Source organism: Hippopotamus amphibius, chromosome 7 (genome assembly GCF_030028045.1).
Source record: "Hippopotamus amphibius kiboko isolate mHipAmp2 chromosome 7, mHipAmp2.hap2, whole genome shotgun sequence".
Classification (NCBI taxonomy): Eukaryota; Metazoa; Chordata; class Mammalia; order Artiodactyla; family Hippopotamidae; genus Hippopotamus; species Hippopotamus amphibius.
The window spans coordinates 14,918,819-14,938,592 of record NC_080192.1 but is presented as its reverse complement, the minus strand read 5'-3'; the positions used below and the strand labels follow the sequence as shown (position 1 = coordinate 14,938,592).

General features: G+C 43.3%; 1 protein-coding gene across 3 annotated transcripts in view; it reads right to left on the bottom strand.

The window, feature by feature from the left end:
• BPIFC (BPI fold containing family C) overlaps positions 1–19,774 on the bottom strand; it is a 37,966-nt gene that overhangs the window by 7,575 nt on the left and 10,617 nt on the right. For all 3 annotated transcript variants that reach the window (XM_057742311.1, XM_057742310.1, XM_057742309.1), the window contains 9 exons: positions 17,484–17,612; positions 15,377–15,532; positions 15,186–15,249; positions 13,011–13,071; positions 10,590–10,681; positions 9,447–9,623; positions 8,232–8,285; positions 7,265–7,435; positions 6,575–6,642 (listed from right to left, as the gene is read on the bottom strand). In XM_057742311.1, coding sequence (XP_057598294.1) covers positions 6,575–6,642; positions 7,265–7,435; positions 8,232–8,285; positions 9,447–9,623; positions 10,590–10,681; positions 13,011–13,071; positions 15,186–15,249; positions 15,377–15,532; positions 17,484–17,612 — 972 coding nt within the window. The remainder of the gene's footprint in view (positions 1–6,574; positions 6,643–7,264; positions 7,436–8,231; positions 8,286–9,446; positions 9,624–10,589; positions 10,682–13,010; positions 13,072–15,185; positions 15,250–15,376; positions 15,533–17,483; positions 17,613–19,774) is intronic.

Here is a 19,774-nt window from a genome sequence, read left to right as displayed (position 1 = left end):
GCAAAACGGGGAAGAAAGAGGGAAGGGGTCTGGGCAGAAGTCGCAAAGGCTTGGTGGAGGAAACAGGGAGCTAGGGAGAGAGCACAGTGAGAGGATGCTAGACAGACAGACAGCTGCTGACCAGTCTGGCTTCTCAGGCCATGTTAGAATTTTGATGTTTATCAGCAAAGAAAGGAATCTGTGGAAGATTTCTAAGAAGGGGGAGGATTTCAGTGTTTTGTAAAGATCACTCTGGCTGCGGTATGGAAAAAAAGATTGGCAGGCCAAGAGGTTCGCATGTGCTCCTTCTATGCTTGCTAATGTGCTGGGCAATGTGAAGAATTTTATTTAAAGCTATATTTATGAGGGGTAGGGAGAAGCTGTATGCACAGGAAGCAATTAGAGAACAATACAAAGCAGCCTGTATTCAGGTGCAATTTTGTGGGTTTGCACACTATTTGTTGCAGGAATTCTGAGAAGGTGTGAAAAGGTGATGAGACCAGTGTGGAGTGTGTGTGTGTGTGTGTGTGTGTGTGTAATACAGGGGGAAAATAAGTTGCCCTTTGAGAGAAGCACTCTGTATACTACCATGTATAAGCACCCGACCTGTCGCTTAGCACCCAGTATTGTAATTGCCTGTTAATCTGAGTGTTACCCTCACTAGGCTGTGGACCTGGAAGGTAGAAACCATTGTTCTTCTCTTAACTCTTTGAATCAAGAACAGTGCAGAGCACATAATAGGTGCTCAATAAATTCTCATTGACTGGATGTGTGGATAAATGAGCATATAAAGGAAAGTGTCTATTCGAATGTTCACTTTAGGGAGGTATGGGAGCTAAGACTGGCTGGCTTGAAAGGTAGGACCAGAAGAGCTTGAAAACCCTAGGCTGTGGATTTAATCCAAAGATGAAAGGTTTTGAGGGGAGGAATGTGTTGAGCCCAATCCAGAATTAAAGGACGCTCTCAATGAGGAAGAGTTCCCAGTATTTTAACTCCATTGCCTTCTGCGGTCTAGAAATTCCCCAAATGAGTCTGGGAGAAGGGGAAGAAGTCATTTGTGGTTCCTCCTCTGACAGGGACTCCCTGCTGTGGGTTTCCTCTACCCTGGCCTCAGCAGTAGCTCAGAGCGAGGGTGGAGGTGGCGCTCAGCCCATTTGCCAAGCCTGAGCTCTGCTGGCCTGTCCACGCACCATTCACAGAAACGGAATCCATTCTTCCCAGACCTGTTTTCCTTTCTGTTTCAAGTTGGGAAATGTTTATCTGCCCAACTGTGAGAAGTGGAGTTAGATGGTGATACTGTCTGCTTGCAGTCAGCTATATTTGCATTGTCTGACAGTGTTGCGTGGGAGGGTTTGTAGGGCAGGTGTGTGCGTGTGTGCATGTGTGTGTGGTAGTGGGGTGGGGTGCAGTTTGGGAGCATCCAAATCCTCAATCATGGGAATGTCAAAAAATGTTCCAAACTCTGAATGGTTGAACAGTAATGTGCATTTGATTGCCTTGAGCTTTGCATCCGATTAAGAAAAAGGGTTAGAATTAAGTTATCTGTATTAAGACCATAAAAGGGAAAGTGTTGTTTATTTGGTCTTGGAATTAGTTTCAAAAATGTTTCCTGCATGAGAATGGACTGGAGGACATGAGGTTGGGGGGGCGGGGTGGAGGGCGAAGGGGAAGCTGGGACGAAGTGAGAGAGTAGCATAGACATATATACACTACCAACTGTAAAATAGATAGCCAGTGGGAAGTTGCTGTATAATAAAGGGAGATCAACTGGATGAAGGGTGATGCCTTAGAGGGCTGGGATGGGGAGGGTGAGGGGGAGTCGCAGGAGGGAGGGAATATGGGGATATATGCATAAATACAGCTGACTGACTTTGGTGTACCTCAAAAACTGGTACAAGAGTGTAAAGCAATTATATTCCAATAAAGAGCTTAAAAAATAAATGTTTCCCGCATGGACCAAACTGGATTGGAGTTACCTCCAAATAGAACTGTGTTTGGAACAAAAGCCTCAAATACAGAAAGAGCTGTAAGAATCTGGTTTATGACTCTGAGGGCCATCAGTTTTTAAGAACCTCCTGACTTGTCATGTCTCTTGGGACCAATTTCTCCCTCTTATTTGGCCAAATTTTGATCCTAGAATGGGGAAAAAGAATAAAGTACTACTACCAGTAATAACAAACGTTTCTTGAGCACTTATTATGTGCTGGGCACTGTGCTTTTCATACATTCTCATCTCTACCAATACAATACTCTACACATGGGCTCTGTTTTGCTGAGGGGGAAACGGATACTTAGGTTAGTTAACTTACACAAGGTCACACAGCTAGCAAATGACTGAAGCAGAATTCAAAATGAGATATGTTTGACTCCAGAGCCTAAGCTTTTAATAGGACATACCCAAAAGAGGTCAAGTTTATTACTAGTACTCCCAGCTTTCACTTTCTTATTCTTTCCTTCACTGAGTTTCTTAATGAGAAATGCAATGAGAAAATACATTGAGAAATGCAGGCAGAAAAGGGCTGTGTGCTTTTTTTCATTTCAGGACACCCAATGGCAATGTCTTCTCTTTTTTCTATCAATACTTAACATTGAGAAAGCACATGCTGCCTGTTTCACTTTAATTTGACTCCATGTTCCTGGTTTCCTCCTCTATGCAAGGGTATTTATTTTATAAGTTGTAGGTCTAAGTCTCATTTTCTAAGACTCAGCTATTCACCACATCAAAGGCCGTACAATGTAGTAAGTAAACAGACACTCACGGCTTTGAAGACTCACTCATGTTCAAGTTTTAGCTCTGCCATTCAACAGCTCTGTGACTTGTGTAAAAAAAATTATTAATAAATAGAAAGCTCAGTGAAATAGAGTCAGGAGAACAGAAGGAAGAGCTTTCATACCCTGCAACAACAGCAGAGCCCAACAGGAAGAAGGAAGCCTCCTCTTCTTTCCCGGCAGGGTCTAAGCTACAGAAAAGCTATGGACTCTTTGTGTACTACAGCCATCCCAACTTCCTTTTTCCCCCTATAAAAGGGTTCTCCTTCCCTTTCCATGTGGGGACTTGCACATGGCTCACCATGGTTATAGACCCCAAACTGCAATTCTCTGCTCACCCTGAATAAACCCGTCTTTGCTGGAGAAATATCTGGCAGTCCATTTATTTTGGTCAACACTTGAGTAAGTTATTCAACCACTCTAAACCATAAAATGGGGATAATAATCTACTCCCAGTATTATTCATTCCATCTACAGACATTTATTGAGCACTGTCCCAGGTCCTGGAGATACAGGGCTGTGAGGGTTAAATAAACTAATATATGTGTGGTGCTTGGCACAGGACCAGCAGATAGCAAAAGCTCAATGATGAAGAGTAGTTACAAATCTGGAGCAAAAGGCTACTTCTCTAATAGCCATCACTGGGCAGGAGACAGAGGAATGAGGTGTTTTCTAAATAGAACTCTTGAAATGATCTTGTATAATTGAGCCCTTCCTTCCCCTGGCTGAGGCCAGTCCCCCAAATTTCAAATAATAGCCATAGCCATCTTTTTTTTTAAAGCACTTAACATGCATTTTACATGTATTAACTCATGTATTTCTCACAACAACTCCCTGAAGTAGGTTAGTGTATCATTTTATATAGGAGAAAATGTAGGCCCAGAGAGATTAAGAAACTTGCCTGAGACCCCAAGCTAATGATCTGGGCTGGGACCTGAACCACCTAGTCTGACTCAAAAGCCCAGATCTCACCACCTCTCTAAACTCGCCACCCTGGATTCGCCTCTGATTTCTGCACCTCATGTCTACGTAGCCATCCCTGAGCAGTTCCAGAGAGAGATGCCCTCAGGCAGGGGATGGTTAGGAAGGCCGTGGTGTTCTGGGGGATGTATTTGGAGACCCTGTGTTCCCCAGTTCTTCTCAGGGGTGTTTCACAGGTCCACATCCACTTTACACCTCTTCCTACTGTATCTCTATGATGTCAACTAAGAACAAACCGGCTCACCCTGAAAAGCAGCTCTTGTGGAGCCCAGGAGCGGAGGGTGTTGGCTGCAGTGGCCCGTGTGGGAGGAGAGGCTACTGCTCTTGCTGCCAAAGGCTAAGGCTGCTCTTTCAGCACAGCCTCTGCTCCTTTGCAGTCTTGCTTCTGCGTTTGGCTGCCTAAGGCCTGAGTGATGCCAGGCCTGCCTGCCTTGCCCCCAGCCTGCTCGCTGCCTGAGATTTGCTATAGCACCCACTGCAGGAGCCACCCTCGGACTCAATGCCTGCAACCTGCACTGTGCTCAGAAGGCCCTGTACTCGGTCTAATGCCCTGCGGTCTCCATCTTGAAATTCTTCATGATTTTGACCAGGGCGTCTGCACTTTCATTTTGCACCAAGCCTCACAAATTATTTAGGTAGTCCTGTTCAGACTTCACTGAGCCCTCAGGGTGCAGGAAGCCTCCCCAGTGCGTGAATCTAAAGGACACCGCAGGGGAGTTTGGAGGAAACTTCAGGAAGGCAGGAGTCCTAATTTCAGGTTTCTGTTCACAAGGTCAGATGAGGCTTGTGGACCGCCAGAAGCTGCAGCATGAATTCAAACATTTCTTTGGATGATGAGAACTAGCAGGTTACCACCAGTTTTTCTAGTTACTCCTATAAATAAACATAACGCCCACTGAACATGCAGTTTCTTACTGGTAGGAACATTGGAGATGAGGGTCAGCCCCAATTAAGCAGAGAAGCAAACTTGGTCACTGCAACTTAAGGTCTTTCCTACCTGCCTTCCACAGCCTGAAGTCCTGTTCTTATTAAATCCTTCCCTATGATCCTGCCAGTGAACCAGACCCTGGCTCAAGTGCAAATGCTGTTTCTACCTTCTCAGAACTTGCTGCCTCAAGTAGCAGCCCTGCCCCCATGCTCCCCATCACTCCAGATTTCCAGCTCCCCTTTCCTATAGCCCTTTCCTCACAGTCTTCAGATGGAGGCCTCACTTCTACCCAGGGTTCTGTGGCTCAGGCAAACCACCTTCCAAAATCTCTCCTCTCTCATGGCCTAGCTCAGATAACTGCCAGCTCCTCATCTTCCGTCCTTTCCCTCCTCATCTCCTGCTCTCTGGATTCCATCCTCTCAACCATTAAAACTGCCATCTCAAAGATCACCCATCAAGATTCAGAATTTCATCAGCTTTGATCTTCTAGAAATAGGGCCACACAATGACTTCTGGTGACCTGAAGCCTTCAAGGAGCCCTTCCTCCATAAAAAAACATTAAAAATCATCTTCGAAGACTATGTTGTTATAAAGATAAGTATAATCCAGCCTGGATGGTATTCATTTAAAAATTCTTATTTTAAAATATATTAAAACATTTTCATGGGTCCCTAAAGTCTCATAGGCTCTGGGCACTATGCCTATTAAATTTAAAGGAGAAATCAGTTCTTCTTTGAAGGCCTGGGTAAAATTGAGGAAAAAGCCTTCATGAAATGTTTTATCTCTGGGAAGCCATACTACTTTTTGCTTTTATTGTTCCTTTTATTGGGAAAGCAACACAGTTATAAAGAAAATTTTAAGAAAACAACCAACTCATAACCTCATAATCTAACACAACCCTTCATTTGTAATTCACTTCCTTGTCCAGATGGAAAGCTGTTTTACACAGCTGACTGTTGTGGTTATACAGTTCTTTATTCTACTTATTCCATTTCATATTATTTTACTGAAAACATTTCCCATGTTTCTATAATAGTCCTCTTAACCATCAAGTTGGCATGGTGATTGACTTAATTTTCCCCTCTATTGGTTTCCCAATCTTTTCAGACTCTGATTTCTTTGTCTGTTTTATTGCTTCCTCTTCCTCCTTTCATGGATTTAGTCTGGGCCATCTGATTATGCTGTATATCTCCCCCTGCCGCCACCTGGTAGTCTGATTCCTGGCTTCAACTATGAGCTTTCCCGGACTGAGGAGAACAGGCTTTGCACATAGTTCTTCCCAGTGGCAATTAGTGTTCAATGATCTGTGTACCTGACCTGCTCAAGCTTTTTCACACTGCATGGCTTGCGTTTGAGAGCCAGCCAGGCCATGGGGGGTGGTCTTGTTAAACTCTACACTTTAATACTCAGATCAGAGTGTCAGAGCCTAAAGGGAACTCAGAGATCATTCTGTCCAACTTCATTATTTTACAGAGAAGGAAACTGAGGTTCAAAGAGGTTCATAGACTTGATCATGGTTCTGGAACCAGGGAGCAGGAATTTGAAACTTCATCCCTTGACCTCAAAGTTTCATGCTCTTTCTTCAATAGCATCCTTTCTAAATTCCTTGAAGAGGAACTTTATTTTATATTGCTCTACCATTAGAATGAGAATTTACATTGTGGAGTTAAATTTACAATAATTTTATTACCAAGTGTATCTGAATATTATCTATTGGGAAAAAAATTAAAAACTTCATAACACGATTTTCAGTTAGGTCCATATTTTGAAATTATCTGGGCTATTACAGGAGAAATGCTTAAGCGATTCACGTTCTGTAGAATGGTAACTTCACCTGTTTTGTTAATGTTCACTCGTCTCTATGGTTTGTTGATTCACTTATTACTACCATCCAACAGTCATATCAACTGAGCTTACCTGTTCAGAGATAAAGAGCAGATCATCCTTTGTCCCAAAATAGCCAGGGCAACGTTGGTACTAGCAATCTGCAGAGAACAAAAGCATTCACTAGTAGCGTGAGTGAATTTATCCATTTTGGCCACTAATATTATATAGTAGAAACATAAACTTCACTTTCATCTCAAAAAATATTGGAAAGAAATAGCTCTGAAAATATTGTCTTGCAGCTAGGGAAACGAGCTATAAAGACTTTTTGTTTGAAGATCTCCTTTAAATTATTTTTCCTTTTCTTCTAATCTCTCTTTTCCGTGTGTGTGTGTTTGTATGTGTGTGTGTGTGAGACATCTCCCTTAGGTTCACTGTTCAGTCATTTTCTCTCAGATTACATTTGGCCTTCATCTACTCAAATAAACTTGAATTCCACCTTGAGTGATTTATTTCAAGAAAAAAAGAAATTTGGTTATCAATGTAACTGAAGCAGAGGGAAGGACACACAGGACGTGGAGAAGGGTGGAAAGCTATTTTACAATCTATGGGGTGGGTGTAAGCACTGGCCTCCCATACCTCCCCCACCCCAGTCTTAGCCCTGTCCTCTCCCCTAATTGATAGATCACATTCCATCCCTCCAAACATTTAGGGGACCCAGCTGTCAGTGGTCTACTGAGGAACAGGTATCCACAGGCGGCCCTCCTGTCCCCGTGGACTTACAAAGTCCATGGAAACGATGGTTTCTGCAGTTGAGTTCTTGGACTGGGTGAGTATCACGATGGAGGCAGGGATGTCCAGCGTGAAGTTACCCGGTAGTAAATTGACTACAGGGGGCTCTGTTGCCATGATGCGTACCATGAAAGGCCGGGACAAGATGTACAGCTCTGCAATCTGCCCACATTCAGGGAAAGAAACAGAGATGGGGAGTCATGAGTTGAAGGGGGAAATCAGAAATTTGGGGTGACCTGTGGTGATTAACTCTTATATCATGCAGTTAGAATAGAAAAAAATCTCTTTAGTAAAAATACCAATAATAACAAAATAATAATAAGAACAGCTGGCATATTCAACACATACTGTATGTCAGGACTTTTAGTATTGTCTCATTTAATCTCCACAAAATCCCTGTGAGGCTGATTCTATCAGAATTCCCATTTCACAACCAAAGAAAGTGAGTCTTAGAGAGGTTAAGTAATTAATTTCCTCAAGGTTCCAGATGAGTAAGTTGTAGAATCGGGATTCAAATCTAGGTCTGTCTGACTCAAGATCCTTGCTCTAAACCCAGGATGCTACACAGGTGTCTCTTTGTCCTCTAGGACTAATCCTGAGCCTTTCAGTATACTGTGTCCAGTACTCAGGTGCTATGACAGCATGATATTAATAGTTGCTTTACTAATGTCACGATGTGAGCCCTATTCCTTCCTTTCCAACTTAAGCTAATTATTTCAACAGTGGTGGAAACTTATGGAAAGAAGAAATGATCTATTCTGTGAACTTACAATGTCTTTACTAGTAACTGTACTGTTCAGTTAATATTTGTGGATATTTGATTAAAAGAAAAAACTTAAGAATGGAAATATGGATGCAAGCTTGGGCCAAAAAGGAATATAAAGAACCAATAAGTCTTCAGGAAGTAAGTGCAATGAAACCAAATACACCATTAAGGAGTCAAACCCTGAGCACTTACCCGGGAGAGCATGTTGCCAAGGCCTTGAGAGTTGTGAATCAAATGGTTGGAAATCTGGAAAATTAAGAATATCATGTCACTGTAAGGTTTTTAACTCGGTTGTATTTTCAGGGAAAATGCAGCATTCCTTATGATTTTTATGAATCAGGAAGCTGTTGCACCAAAAGTGCCTAGTATTTGAAGGTGACCGATCATTTTATAGCCCACCCACAGGAAAACTGAGGCCCAGTGAAGTAGGTCACACAGGAAGTTACACTGCTTTTGAGAAAGTGCCTTTTAACCTTGGGAACACAGTGTATATCATACAGATATGATCCACATGTAAACACTTTACAGTGGTTAACAATACGTCTTGTGTTATTGTCCTCATTTTTAGAGATTACTGAGACATACGACGCAAAAGTAATTTATCTTCCCAGATGAATGGTTTCCAAGTCTGAAGCTCGAGTGTCTAATTCTCAGCACTGCAGGGTAGCTGGTGTTGCCACCAGCATTTTGAACATAAGATTTATAATTACTTGTATAATTAAGACCTAGAGAATGAAAAGATTCCTAAGGGATGCTCAGTAAAAGTTGTTAGTTGACTGGCTGGAGAGAGAGAGTTCTCATTATAAAAGGGAGGGGCACGGCAAAGAGGATCAGTGAGTATCTGTGCTATTTACTGGTCATCGTAGATGTCAGTTGTAATTACCAACAGAAGAAATCTTCATGTTGGCGTAACACAAATAATGATGATGGTGGTGATGGTGGTGATAATCGATGCTTACAGAGCACGCACTCTGTGCTGGGCATTGGTCTGAGTGCTTTACATATATTTAAACCTCTTTAATGCCCATAACAACCCTATGAGGATGGAATCATTATTATTCACATTTTCCAAATGATGAAAATCTGGCACAGAGAAGTTAAGCGCATTCAAACTGACAATTTTTCATAGGTGTTTGTCACAGGTAATAAGTAGTGGAAGAGGTTCTTGGTATTATTTAAGATCAATCTAGAAGAACGGTGGCCCAGTATCATAAAAAGCTGAAATTAGCAGAACTAGAAACTCAACAACTCTCCAACTAATATCAACATTCATTCCACAATCCATTCATTGTCCTGCTAGGAGTGATCGTGTCTACAAAGGCCCAGGAATAGAACTATGAAGTAAAACCCCCTACAGTAGGATACTTATAATAAGATTAAATGTCGCCATCTGTTAACTCTCCTCACCTCTTTTGTGGTGAGAGTGACGTTGAAAGCCCCGGCTGTAAAATAAGCATAGGACGCAGATTTAAAGAAATACTCGGAGATTCCAACATAGAGCATAGAGTCCCTGCGTTCCGGGAGCACAAAAGGAACAGATGAGAAGGCAGGATCTGTGAGGTTTTCCAGAGGGTAGAATATGCCCTGTGGGGAAACAGAGAGAAAGACCAGTGTATCAGGGGAAGACTCTAAACGTGCAGACTGAAGAAGGTGGACCCACTCAAGCCAGAATGAGGAAAACGCCAGAAACTCAGTAGGGATGAAAAAACCATGAGTCCCCTGATTCCTTGACTAGGGACTATGTTTCAAAGCTCTGATGACTTCTTGAGCATATCTGAGTGTGTCTGGTGCACATAGCTGGAGGGGACAGTTATGAATCGTTCCTGAAGTGTCATGTAGAGATGTCAAACTTTTGACCTTCAAAATTCATGACTTCTGAGCATTTGGGGCATCACAGAAAGACTCAGAAGGACCTAGGACTCTAAATAGCTCAAAGCATTTTGTGGCATTCTTATTGCTGCCTTCATTAGCTATAGGTTGTTATTACAAAATGGTGTCTTGTGTAACATTTAACTGATTTGAGTGATTCTGAGTGATTGAAACATAAGCCAACATACATTTAAAAAAAAAAAAGCACCAATGATATTAACTTTGGGGCAAAAGCACAGTTAATCATGTTTCCAGAATCAGCAAGTACCATTATCATGTTCTAATGGCACTGACAGGTCAGCAGCCCTCAGTTAAATCGACTAACCTGAGAGTTAGGAATAGAAGTATCAATATTTACAATGTACTGATCTGTCAAGTTCTAATAAACTCAGACTATTCTACTTGCTGCCTTCTAGCCTCAAACCTTACTCCCAGAAGCAGAGACATCATGATACTTTTCTTGAAGAAGGCAGACATATGTTGCACAACCCAAACAATCATTTACCAATCAAGAAAATGTTCAAGAGTCTTTTAAAGGCACATAAACATGAGAGAATTGCCTGAAAGAAAATTAAATTATTGGAAGAGAATGTAGTTGTATTTCCTTCTGCACATAATATTTCTTCCTTGAATACTGGCTGTTGATAGCCAAGATTAGGACTCTGATTATGATAAAATTACCTTCAAATTCAGTTCAATGTAATTCTCAGTAATTTCTGGAGAACTGATTAGGGAATAATCCAGCAGAGTATAGTTGTCAATCTTTCTTAAAACTAAATAACAAAGAAAAAAGAAAATTTACATTCATTAAAGGTATAGTATAATGCATGATTAATGTTTTCCACAACATGATTTTTGATCTTCTGTTATTTAAAAGAAAAATTAACCATTACCCTATTTCATAAATAATACTTGCTCACTTTTCAAAAGCCAGGAAAAGTAAATAAATCAAAAGAAGAGAGTGAAAACTCTTCTTTAGCACACTGCCCTGAGAGAAACATCAGTAAATTTTTGGTAAACAGCCTTCTATGCACGCTCCCAGAGGTAAAGAAATTTGCCTGCAGCAAGCTAGGACATGGGGCTCCTCCACTGGCTCCTTCTTCATCTTTTCTACATCTTCTTTCCCCTTCCCTACCTCTCCAATCTATTCTTTTTTATTCATCTATCTGCGTCCACTCATCAGTCCGTCTGTCCAGCCACCATCTCCTTTCATCCCTTTATCAATCTAATATTTATTAACCTAGTGTGCGTTGGGCACTGTGCTTGGTGTTGGGGACACAGAGAAGAGTCAAAGTCCCTGCCCTCAAGGAACTTACAGTCTGGAGGAGGAGACAGGCTTATAAACAGGAAATTATAATACAGTGTAATAAGAGCAGATCTGTAACTGAGCTCCAGAGGGTCCTACTACAAATCTATTCTTACAGTCTTCCCCATCTCGGTATCTGTAATTCCATTCTTCCAATTTTCTAGTTGCTCAGAGTAAACCCTGGGGTCATCCCTGACTCTCCTCATGACCCGCTTTCGATGTGTCAGCAAATACCACTGTCTTTACCCTCCAGGTACATCCGGAATCTGAACGCATCTCACCATCTTCATCACTCCATCCAGATCCCTGCCTTCCTTGCTCATATGGGTCACTGACTAGCCTCTTAAGTTCTCTCTCTGTTTCCACTCTTGAATCCTGTCCTGTTATTAACAGACAGAAGCCAGAGTGATCTCCTTAAAATATGTCAGGTCACGCAAGCTGTGCTCAGAACTCTCTGAAGTCTTCCCGTCTCAGACTAAGAGCCAGCCTTCGTCATGACCTACAGAGCCCTGAAGACCTAACCATCTGCTCCCCGCTCCCCCCCCCCGCCCCCGACCTCATCTCCTGCTACCCTGCCCCTCATTCCCTCTGCTCCTGGTACGGACGCCTCCCAGCTCCTCCAGTGCACTCGGCATGCTCCCACATGGGCCTCTGAGCTTGCAGTTTCCTCTGCCTAGAATGTTCTTCATCCAGATCTAAGAGCGGCTCGCCTCCTACTTCATTCAGGTCCTTACTCCAATGCCACCTGTTCAGTGGTGCCTTTCCTGGCCATGCAATTTTAAACAAAAACCCCTTGCCAGCTCCTTAGCTGCTTTATTTTTCTTCTTACCACTTATCTCAATGATGCCATACATTATATTATCTTGCTGGCTGGCTGTCTCCTCTCACCAGCCCCATAAGAGCAGAGATTTCTGTCTCCCAGGCCTTCTGCTGCATCCCCACCACCACCAGCAGCGCCCAGCCTATTACAGGGGCTCAGCATACCATCGGGGGTTGAGTGGATACAGTGCAGGGAGAAAGATCTGCCCAAAGTATCATGTGAGCATAGGGGAGGTGGAATGTGGGGTGCGGGCTGTCAGGCAAGGTTTTTTGGGAGAGACTATGCCTGAGCTGAGCCTTAAAAGATGAAGAGGAGTGAACAGCACAAGGGATGGCTGAGGGGTAGGGAGCAGAAGGGGCTGTATCCCTCGGGGCTTGGCACAGTGCTGACAAAGAAATAAGTACTTAGTAAATATCTCAAGTGAATAGACGGATGCAGGGGAGGGAGAGGAGGCTCTTCTAGGTAGAGAGGACAGCATGACTGTCTAGCAAGGTGTGAGGCAGTAGAAGGAGTCTGATTGCTGGAGCAGATAAAGGTGCAAGATGAAGCCCAGAGAGCTAAGAGGGAGCCGGAGCATGGTGGGCGGGCCTCGTAGGCCATGTTACGGTATTTGGACTTGATCCTGAAGGCAGCTATAGGAGCCACTGAAGGGGTTAGAACCAGGGGATAACAGGTCAGGATGAGCATTCATCATTCTGAAGAAGATGGATTTAGTGCTGGAGCTGGGATTCAAGCTCAAGAGAGTATAATTCTCTGCCTTGCATCTAGTTTCCTGAAGTCACCTCCTGCAGTGAAGCTGGTTAGCAGCAGAAAAGAGCGAGCCCTACGCATGGGTGGGTCCTCCCATGCACCTTCCTGAGGTGCTAGCTTGCAGAGGGGAAAGCAGATGAGAGAGCTAGAGCAAAGCACACCTGGAGAGCACCTGAGTGTGAAGGTGGGAGGAGAAGCACCTGGAAGAGACGGTTCTGGGACTCACCCTCCAGCATGCTGAGGTTGGCATTCAGTGCCTCCACCTCACCCGTGATAATGGGACAGAGCTGGCCATAAAGGGAATAAAAAAAAAAATGCTGGTTATCACATTGTACTGGAAACCTCAGTTTAAGGGCCTAGACCCTGCCAACAAAGGCCTCCCGGTGAGGAGACATTCTCCCTTTGGACTTTCCCTTAAATTAGTTGATGCCTGTGGGCCTCAAGTTCTGTATGGATGGATGGCGTGCCATTGAATGCTGGCTCAACTCCATAGCAACCGGGACTATACCCAGTCAGCCCCACAAAAGAACGAGCCTTGGCTTTCATTTCTGTGGTGTGACAGGGCATGTGCCCAGTCCATGCTAGTGCTACGACACCTGGGGAGCCTGCTGCTGGCACCACTCAGCCTCTCCCAGCTGCAGGGATGCCCCTGCCTCCCACCTCCACTGTCAGAGTTCCAGGCCCTGCCAGGGAGACTTAGAGCGGGGCCTTTACTTCCTCGCTGGGCTACTTTGAAAGCCCATTAGATTGGACATCTGTTTAGATCAGAACCCCTTTTGGAATCAGAGATTCAATCTTGGATCAGACCCAAGCACATCTGTAGGAAGGAGGAAGAGTACCAAGATCAATGCTGTGTGCCAGGCATGTACTGAGCACTCAGCACGGTGGTTACTAGCAGAGGCTCAGGAGCCTGCCTGCCTAGGGTTGCATGCCTTGGCAAGTTACTTGTACTCTCTGGCCTCAGTTTCCTCATCTGCAACATGGGGATGATAGTTGTATCTACTGCGTCAGGTTATCGTGAGTAGAAATTGAGGCAATCCACATAAGGTTGCCCAGCTCATAGTAAACATTTGGTAAATGTTAGCTGTTGCTAACCTCGTTTCATCCGCACTGCAGCCCTGAGAGGAAGGCACTACTGTCCCCTACTTGCAGATGGGAAAACAGAAGCATGTAGAGGGTAAGCAAGTTGCCAGGAGTTAGATCAGTAGGATTTGAAATCTGGTCTGACTCAGCTAGACAGCTGTGGTCTCAGCTCTCTTGGCCTTTTCCAGCGGCACAGAGGGAACCCTAGAAGCAAAGCATCTATGATTTCTAAGTCATATATGAGCTCCAGGCAAACTTAACTATTGGCTTCTTGTCAGAGGCCAAAGGACCATGTCTTGTTTCAAACAAGAAAATGCTCTAGTGTGGGGTACTTGAAGGTGACAGCACTATTTCCCAGTCACTTTAATATGCACATTGACTGGCATTTAGCAACTTCCAGGTAAGGATGGGGAAAGGCTGCGAAGCTTCAGTGTCCCCTGACCAGCCGGGCAACCTTGATGGACAAATTGCTTAAGGTCTCCGTATGTTGATTTCCTCACTGTCATTCATTCTGCACCTACTGCCTTCCAGACACCATCCTTGCCCCTCTTTTCCAGAAACAAATCTTCCTTCTTTTCCCGTCCTCCTCACCCTTCTCTTTGGCTCCCCAGAAATGCGGGTAAAGCATTCAGGGAAGATATTGTCAGGATTGGAAAGAGGGCACGTGGCCAATTCCACCTTTCCCTTCCTCGAACACTGACTTCCGTAATCAAGATACTTGGACGTCATCTTAACTTATACTGTTTCACTTGGCTGAGAACATCCTTTCTTCTTTCTCGTTCCTTACCTATCCAAATCCTACCTATATTTGAAGGCCCAGTTCAAGTCCGCACCCTCTAAAAATATCTCCCAGGATACCCCCAGACTCTGTTTACTTAATTTTTCCATTTCTCTGAACCCCTTCAGTTCAACCTAATGACCACGTAAGTATGTACAAAATTCAAGTACTTATTCAGTTACTGTTTCACAAGTTGGGTTTTCCTAAAAAGATGACAAGTTTATTCCTTTTTTATATCCTCAACAGACCCTAGCTTAGTGCTGGGTATGCAGTAGGCACACAGTAAACAAAGCTTTTTGATTGTTTGCCCACCCTGGGGCGAGGACTCGTCCCCAGCACTTACCGTAATGTTTGGCACACAGTAGGCACTCGAGAAACTATTATAAAGTTGCAAAGGATAATGTGTGTGAAAGTGCCTTGGATGGTGCTTAGCACACAGTAGGTGCTCAGGAAAGGTTTATTGACTAAAAATTAATCAAAGCATGGCAGAATGGCTGCTGATGGCATGTCACTGCAGCTGTATAACCTCTAAAGACTTACCATTTCATTTAACTTCTTTAAAATGGGTTTCTCCAGAGGCTCAGCAAAGGAGTTGTATAGGCCACTAGGGAAAAAAAGATTTAAAAAAGGGCTTACACAGGATCATATCTGCCAGTTCATAACTGCCCCGAAGTGCCGTCTGAGAATCCAGCGGCAGACTGGCCACCGCCCACCAGGGTGCTCTCGCTCACCTGAGCTCTCCAGAAAACAAGATGTCTGCGTGGCTCACTTGGGCATAGCAGTCTTGGAGCTTCAGGATTGGGTGACCGAAGTCATTTCGGGTCAGGACAACTATACCAGTGACGTAGACCCCAGAGAGAAACAAGTCAGCTCCTCCTGAGTCTTGGCTGTTGAGAGAAAAAGAGCAAGGCTACCCAAGCCTGGGCAAGGGTGGAGATGGATCTTGTTTCTCTGATTAACCACAGTCTCTAAGCCCCAGGAGGGTAGGAACTTCATCACCTTTGGATTCCTGGCACCAACAACAGGTGGGAGTGGAGAAGGTGATGAATGAATATCTACTGAACAAATGAAATAACGAATATGTGAATGGCGACAGCTTTAGGGACCTTGCATTTATTTAACCTTGAGTGCTCTGGCCCCCATAGTGGTTGAGCATGTATTAAGCACCATTCATATATGATGCTTGTCTGGAGGGAGAGACACAGGGGTAAAGGTGGCCACACGTTATTTAGGAGGGGCATAGATGGGGAGGTGACACTTAGATGTGGCCCATGAACTCCTTACGGGAGTGGTTCTATTCATCTCTATGCCTCAGGATTTAGCTTGTGGGCTGACACAGAATAAGCACTCAAGCTATGGTTGATGAGTCAGCAAAGAAATGAATAAAACATGAATCTATGTTTCTTTTGGGGGAGCATGTCATTTCTCTACTTTCTATAAGACTGGAGTTCTTGAGATGGGGATGAATGATACTCAGTACCATTTATAAATGGATACAGTAGGCACTCAATATATGGATGTTGAATGACCAAATGGATGAATGAATGAATGTGTTATCCTGGGGCATCAACCAAGGCAGACCTAAGCATTACACCCAGGACAGTGAGTTACACATAGTAGGTGGTCTGTAAATGTACCATGAATTTGATCCTTTCTTTTCCTTTCTTTTCCTTTCTTTCTTTTCTTTCTTTCTTTCTTTCTTTCTTTCTTTCTTTCTTTCTTTCTTTCTTTCTTTCTTTCTTTCTTTCTTTCTTTCTTTCTTTCCTTTCTTTCTTTCTTTCTTTCTTTCTTTCTTTCTTTCTTTCTTTCTTCTTTCTTTCTTTCTTTCTTTCTCTTTCTTTCTTTCTTTCTCTCTCTCTCTCTCTCTCTCTCTTTCTTTCTTTCTTTCTTTCTTTTTCTTTCCTTTCTTTCTTTTCTTCCTTCCTTCCTTCCTTCCTTCTGCCAAACACAGTGGCTTGTGGGATCTTAGTTCCCCAACCAGGTATTGAACCTAGGCCCTTGGCAATGAGAGTGGGGAGTCTTATCCACTGGACCACCAAGGAATTCCCGACCCTTCCTTTCTATATTAGGGTGCAAAGGCCTATTTGGTAAGGGGAGACCTGGGCTCAAGCTCAGTACCCTCCTCCAACCTCCTCGTGAGGTAGGAAGGCTCCATTTATCATCAGTTGCCCTTACAGGTGGGGAAGTACGTCCAATGATCAGCTCAAGATCAGGCAGTGACTCACTGGGGCTCTGCAGTGTTAAACACATCCATGCCTCTAACAGTCAGGGACTTTCAGCTCTTAGGAAATCTTTTTTTTTTTTTTTTTTTTTTTGTCACACCCTGTGGCATATGGGATCTTAGTTCCCTGACCAGGGATTGAACCCACACCCCTTCATTGAAAGCATAGAGTCTTAACCACTAGACGACCAAGGAATTCCCTTTGGACCTAAATACTCTTTTTTTCCCCTTTTTTTTCTCCTTTTTTTGGGGGGTGGGTGCTGTACCGCGGGGCATGTGGGATCTTAGTTCCCCACCAGGGATCGAACCTGTGCCGCCTGCAGTGGAAGCACAGAGTCTTAACCCCTGGAGAGCCAGGGAAGCCCCAGGAAATCTTAAATGACTTGTTGATCAGTGACTCTGCCTTTAAGGGAAGGATGCTTTTCAGCCCCCTCCCCTCTGCCCCCAGCAGAGATATTCTGATTTAAATCTCTCCTGGAAAAATGCTCCTGAGAAAGATGGTTAATGGCTGAGGGAGAGAAGCCTAATGCCAAATACACTGGCAAATTTATACACTTCTGATTTTTTTGCTCCGTTTCCTCCCAAAATAGTAGCAGACTTTTCAGTGGAATACTTACAAAAGTGGAGACTTGACACCCCAGTCTGTGCTGATGTTGGTAGTGCCGTGGTTGCTCAGGACCCTGACTCCCACCCCAGGCACAAAGGCTAGTGACGTATTTGGAAATGAAAAGGCACTGATTTTTATGCTGTGAAACAAGAAACAGAGAAGTCAGTGCAACTCTTCCAGCACATCTTTAAGTAAGGCAAAATCAGAAATGCAGTGAATTCCTATAGAGGAAGAACCCACAGGACTGCAGTGCAGCCTTGGGACACTGCCTTCTTATTCCCCTCATACCCTTGGCAGGGAGCCCCTTGTATCTAGTTGAGGGGGAAAATGAACAAGTTTAGAAACAAATCTGCAAATAATCAATCTACTTCTTTAGTTTCTTTAAAGACAAAACATTGCCATCATTATTTTTACCTGCAGCTGTTCCAGTGTTTCTCAATGGGGCAACATTAGCATGTTGGATGGGACAACTATTTTTGGTAGAAGACTGTTATATAAATTGCAGGATATTTGGCGTATGTACCAACTAAATGGCAACAGTGTCCCTCCTCCCACCCCGCAATCACCAAGACAATAAACAACATGCCTTCCTCCCAAAGGCCCTCTATGTGAACAACTTCCCTAGTTGAGAAACTTATTTTATTTATTTATTTTTAAAGAGAACTTTATTTTATTTATTATTTATTTTTGGCTGTGTTGGGTCTTCATTGATGCGCGCAGGCTTTCTCTAGTTGTGGTGAGCAGGGGCTAGTCTTCCTTGTGGTGCTCAGGCTTCTCATTGTGGTGGCTTCTCTTATTGTGGAGCACAGGCTCTAGGCGTGTGGGCTTCAGTAGTTGTGGCAAGCAGGCTCAGTAGTCGTGGCACATGGGCTTAGTTGCTCTGCGACATATGGGATCTTCCCTGATTAGGGATCAAACCTGTGTCCCCTGCATCACCAGGGAAGTCCGAGAAACTTATTTTACAGCATTAATGCCGCCTAGGATTCTCTGAGCTATCACACAGGTAACTAGAGGCAGTAGGTGGCGTGCAACATACATAGGTCGATGGCCATGAACATTATGATAAGTTATTATCATATGACCATCGATTGAGCAATTACTACCTGCTAGGCACTGGGGAAGCACTTCACATGCGTTAGCTCATTTTAACCCTCACCATAATCCTTTGAGGCTGCGGCTGATTTTGCAATCTGCAATTCAGAGACAAGAAGATTAGAAACTTGGTGAAGTCATATATAAGTGGCAGAACCAGACCTGGAAGCCTCCTTCAACTGTCTTTAGGCTTCTTAACCACTAGGCTGTGGCACTTCATGTGTCGTGCAAAGGACACTTGGCTTGCAGCCAAGTTTTGTGCTAGCTGTACAAGCTTGGCTAAGGCATTTAACTTCTTTCAGTCAGAGTGACTCATGGGAAGGTTGGGAAGACAAAGTGAGGTCATCTGTGTATAACTGTTGCACGGGAGAAAGCATTGTTATGAACTAAGATTAGGGAAAATTTTTAAATATGATAGCTGATAAGAAATGATTGTTATTTCCTCATTTCTTCATCCTTTCCTATCTATTCTCTGTCAAATACCCTGAGTGTCGCTGTGAAAAGAGGATGGTGGAGATTAATGTGTCTTGGAAATATTTTCATTTTGATACATATAGGTTTAACCCATTCTTTGTAATTGCTGCAGAGTAATGCAAGCTGCGGATTTAAAAAAAAATCATTGCTTTGTGGGTAGACATCTAGATTGTTTCCAATATTTCTATATTATAAACAATGCCACAGTGAACATCCTCATACATGCTGTTTGTGTAGATGTTTCTCTAGGGAGGATGCTGAGAAGTAGAATTGTTGGGTCAAAAAGCATGCCTAAAAAAATCCTTATAAATCACCTCCTAAAATAGTACTGTCTGATAGAAATATAATGTGAGCCATATATGTAACTTAACATTATCTTGTCATTAAAAATGGGAAATATTATAATTTCAATATGTAATCAATATAAAAATTGCTAATGAGATATTTTATTTTCCTTTTTCGAAAATAAGCCTTCAAAATACATTGTGTTTTATACTCATCATGTACCTCAATCTGGATATTGAATTTTCATCAGAAATACTTGATCTGTATTTAGAGTTGATAAAATTTTCAATTGAAAGAGTAAACTTACATACTCAAATTGTTCCAGACTTAAAAGTTCCTTAATAACTGAATCAAGTGTGAGATTTTAAATTAAAACTGAAATTAAACACTTCAAGTGTTCAATAGTCAAATGAGGCTCACAGCTCCTGTTTGGACAGCACAGGTCTGAAA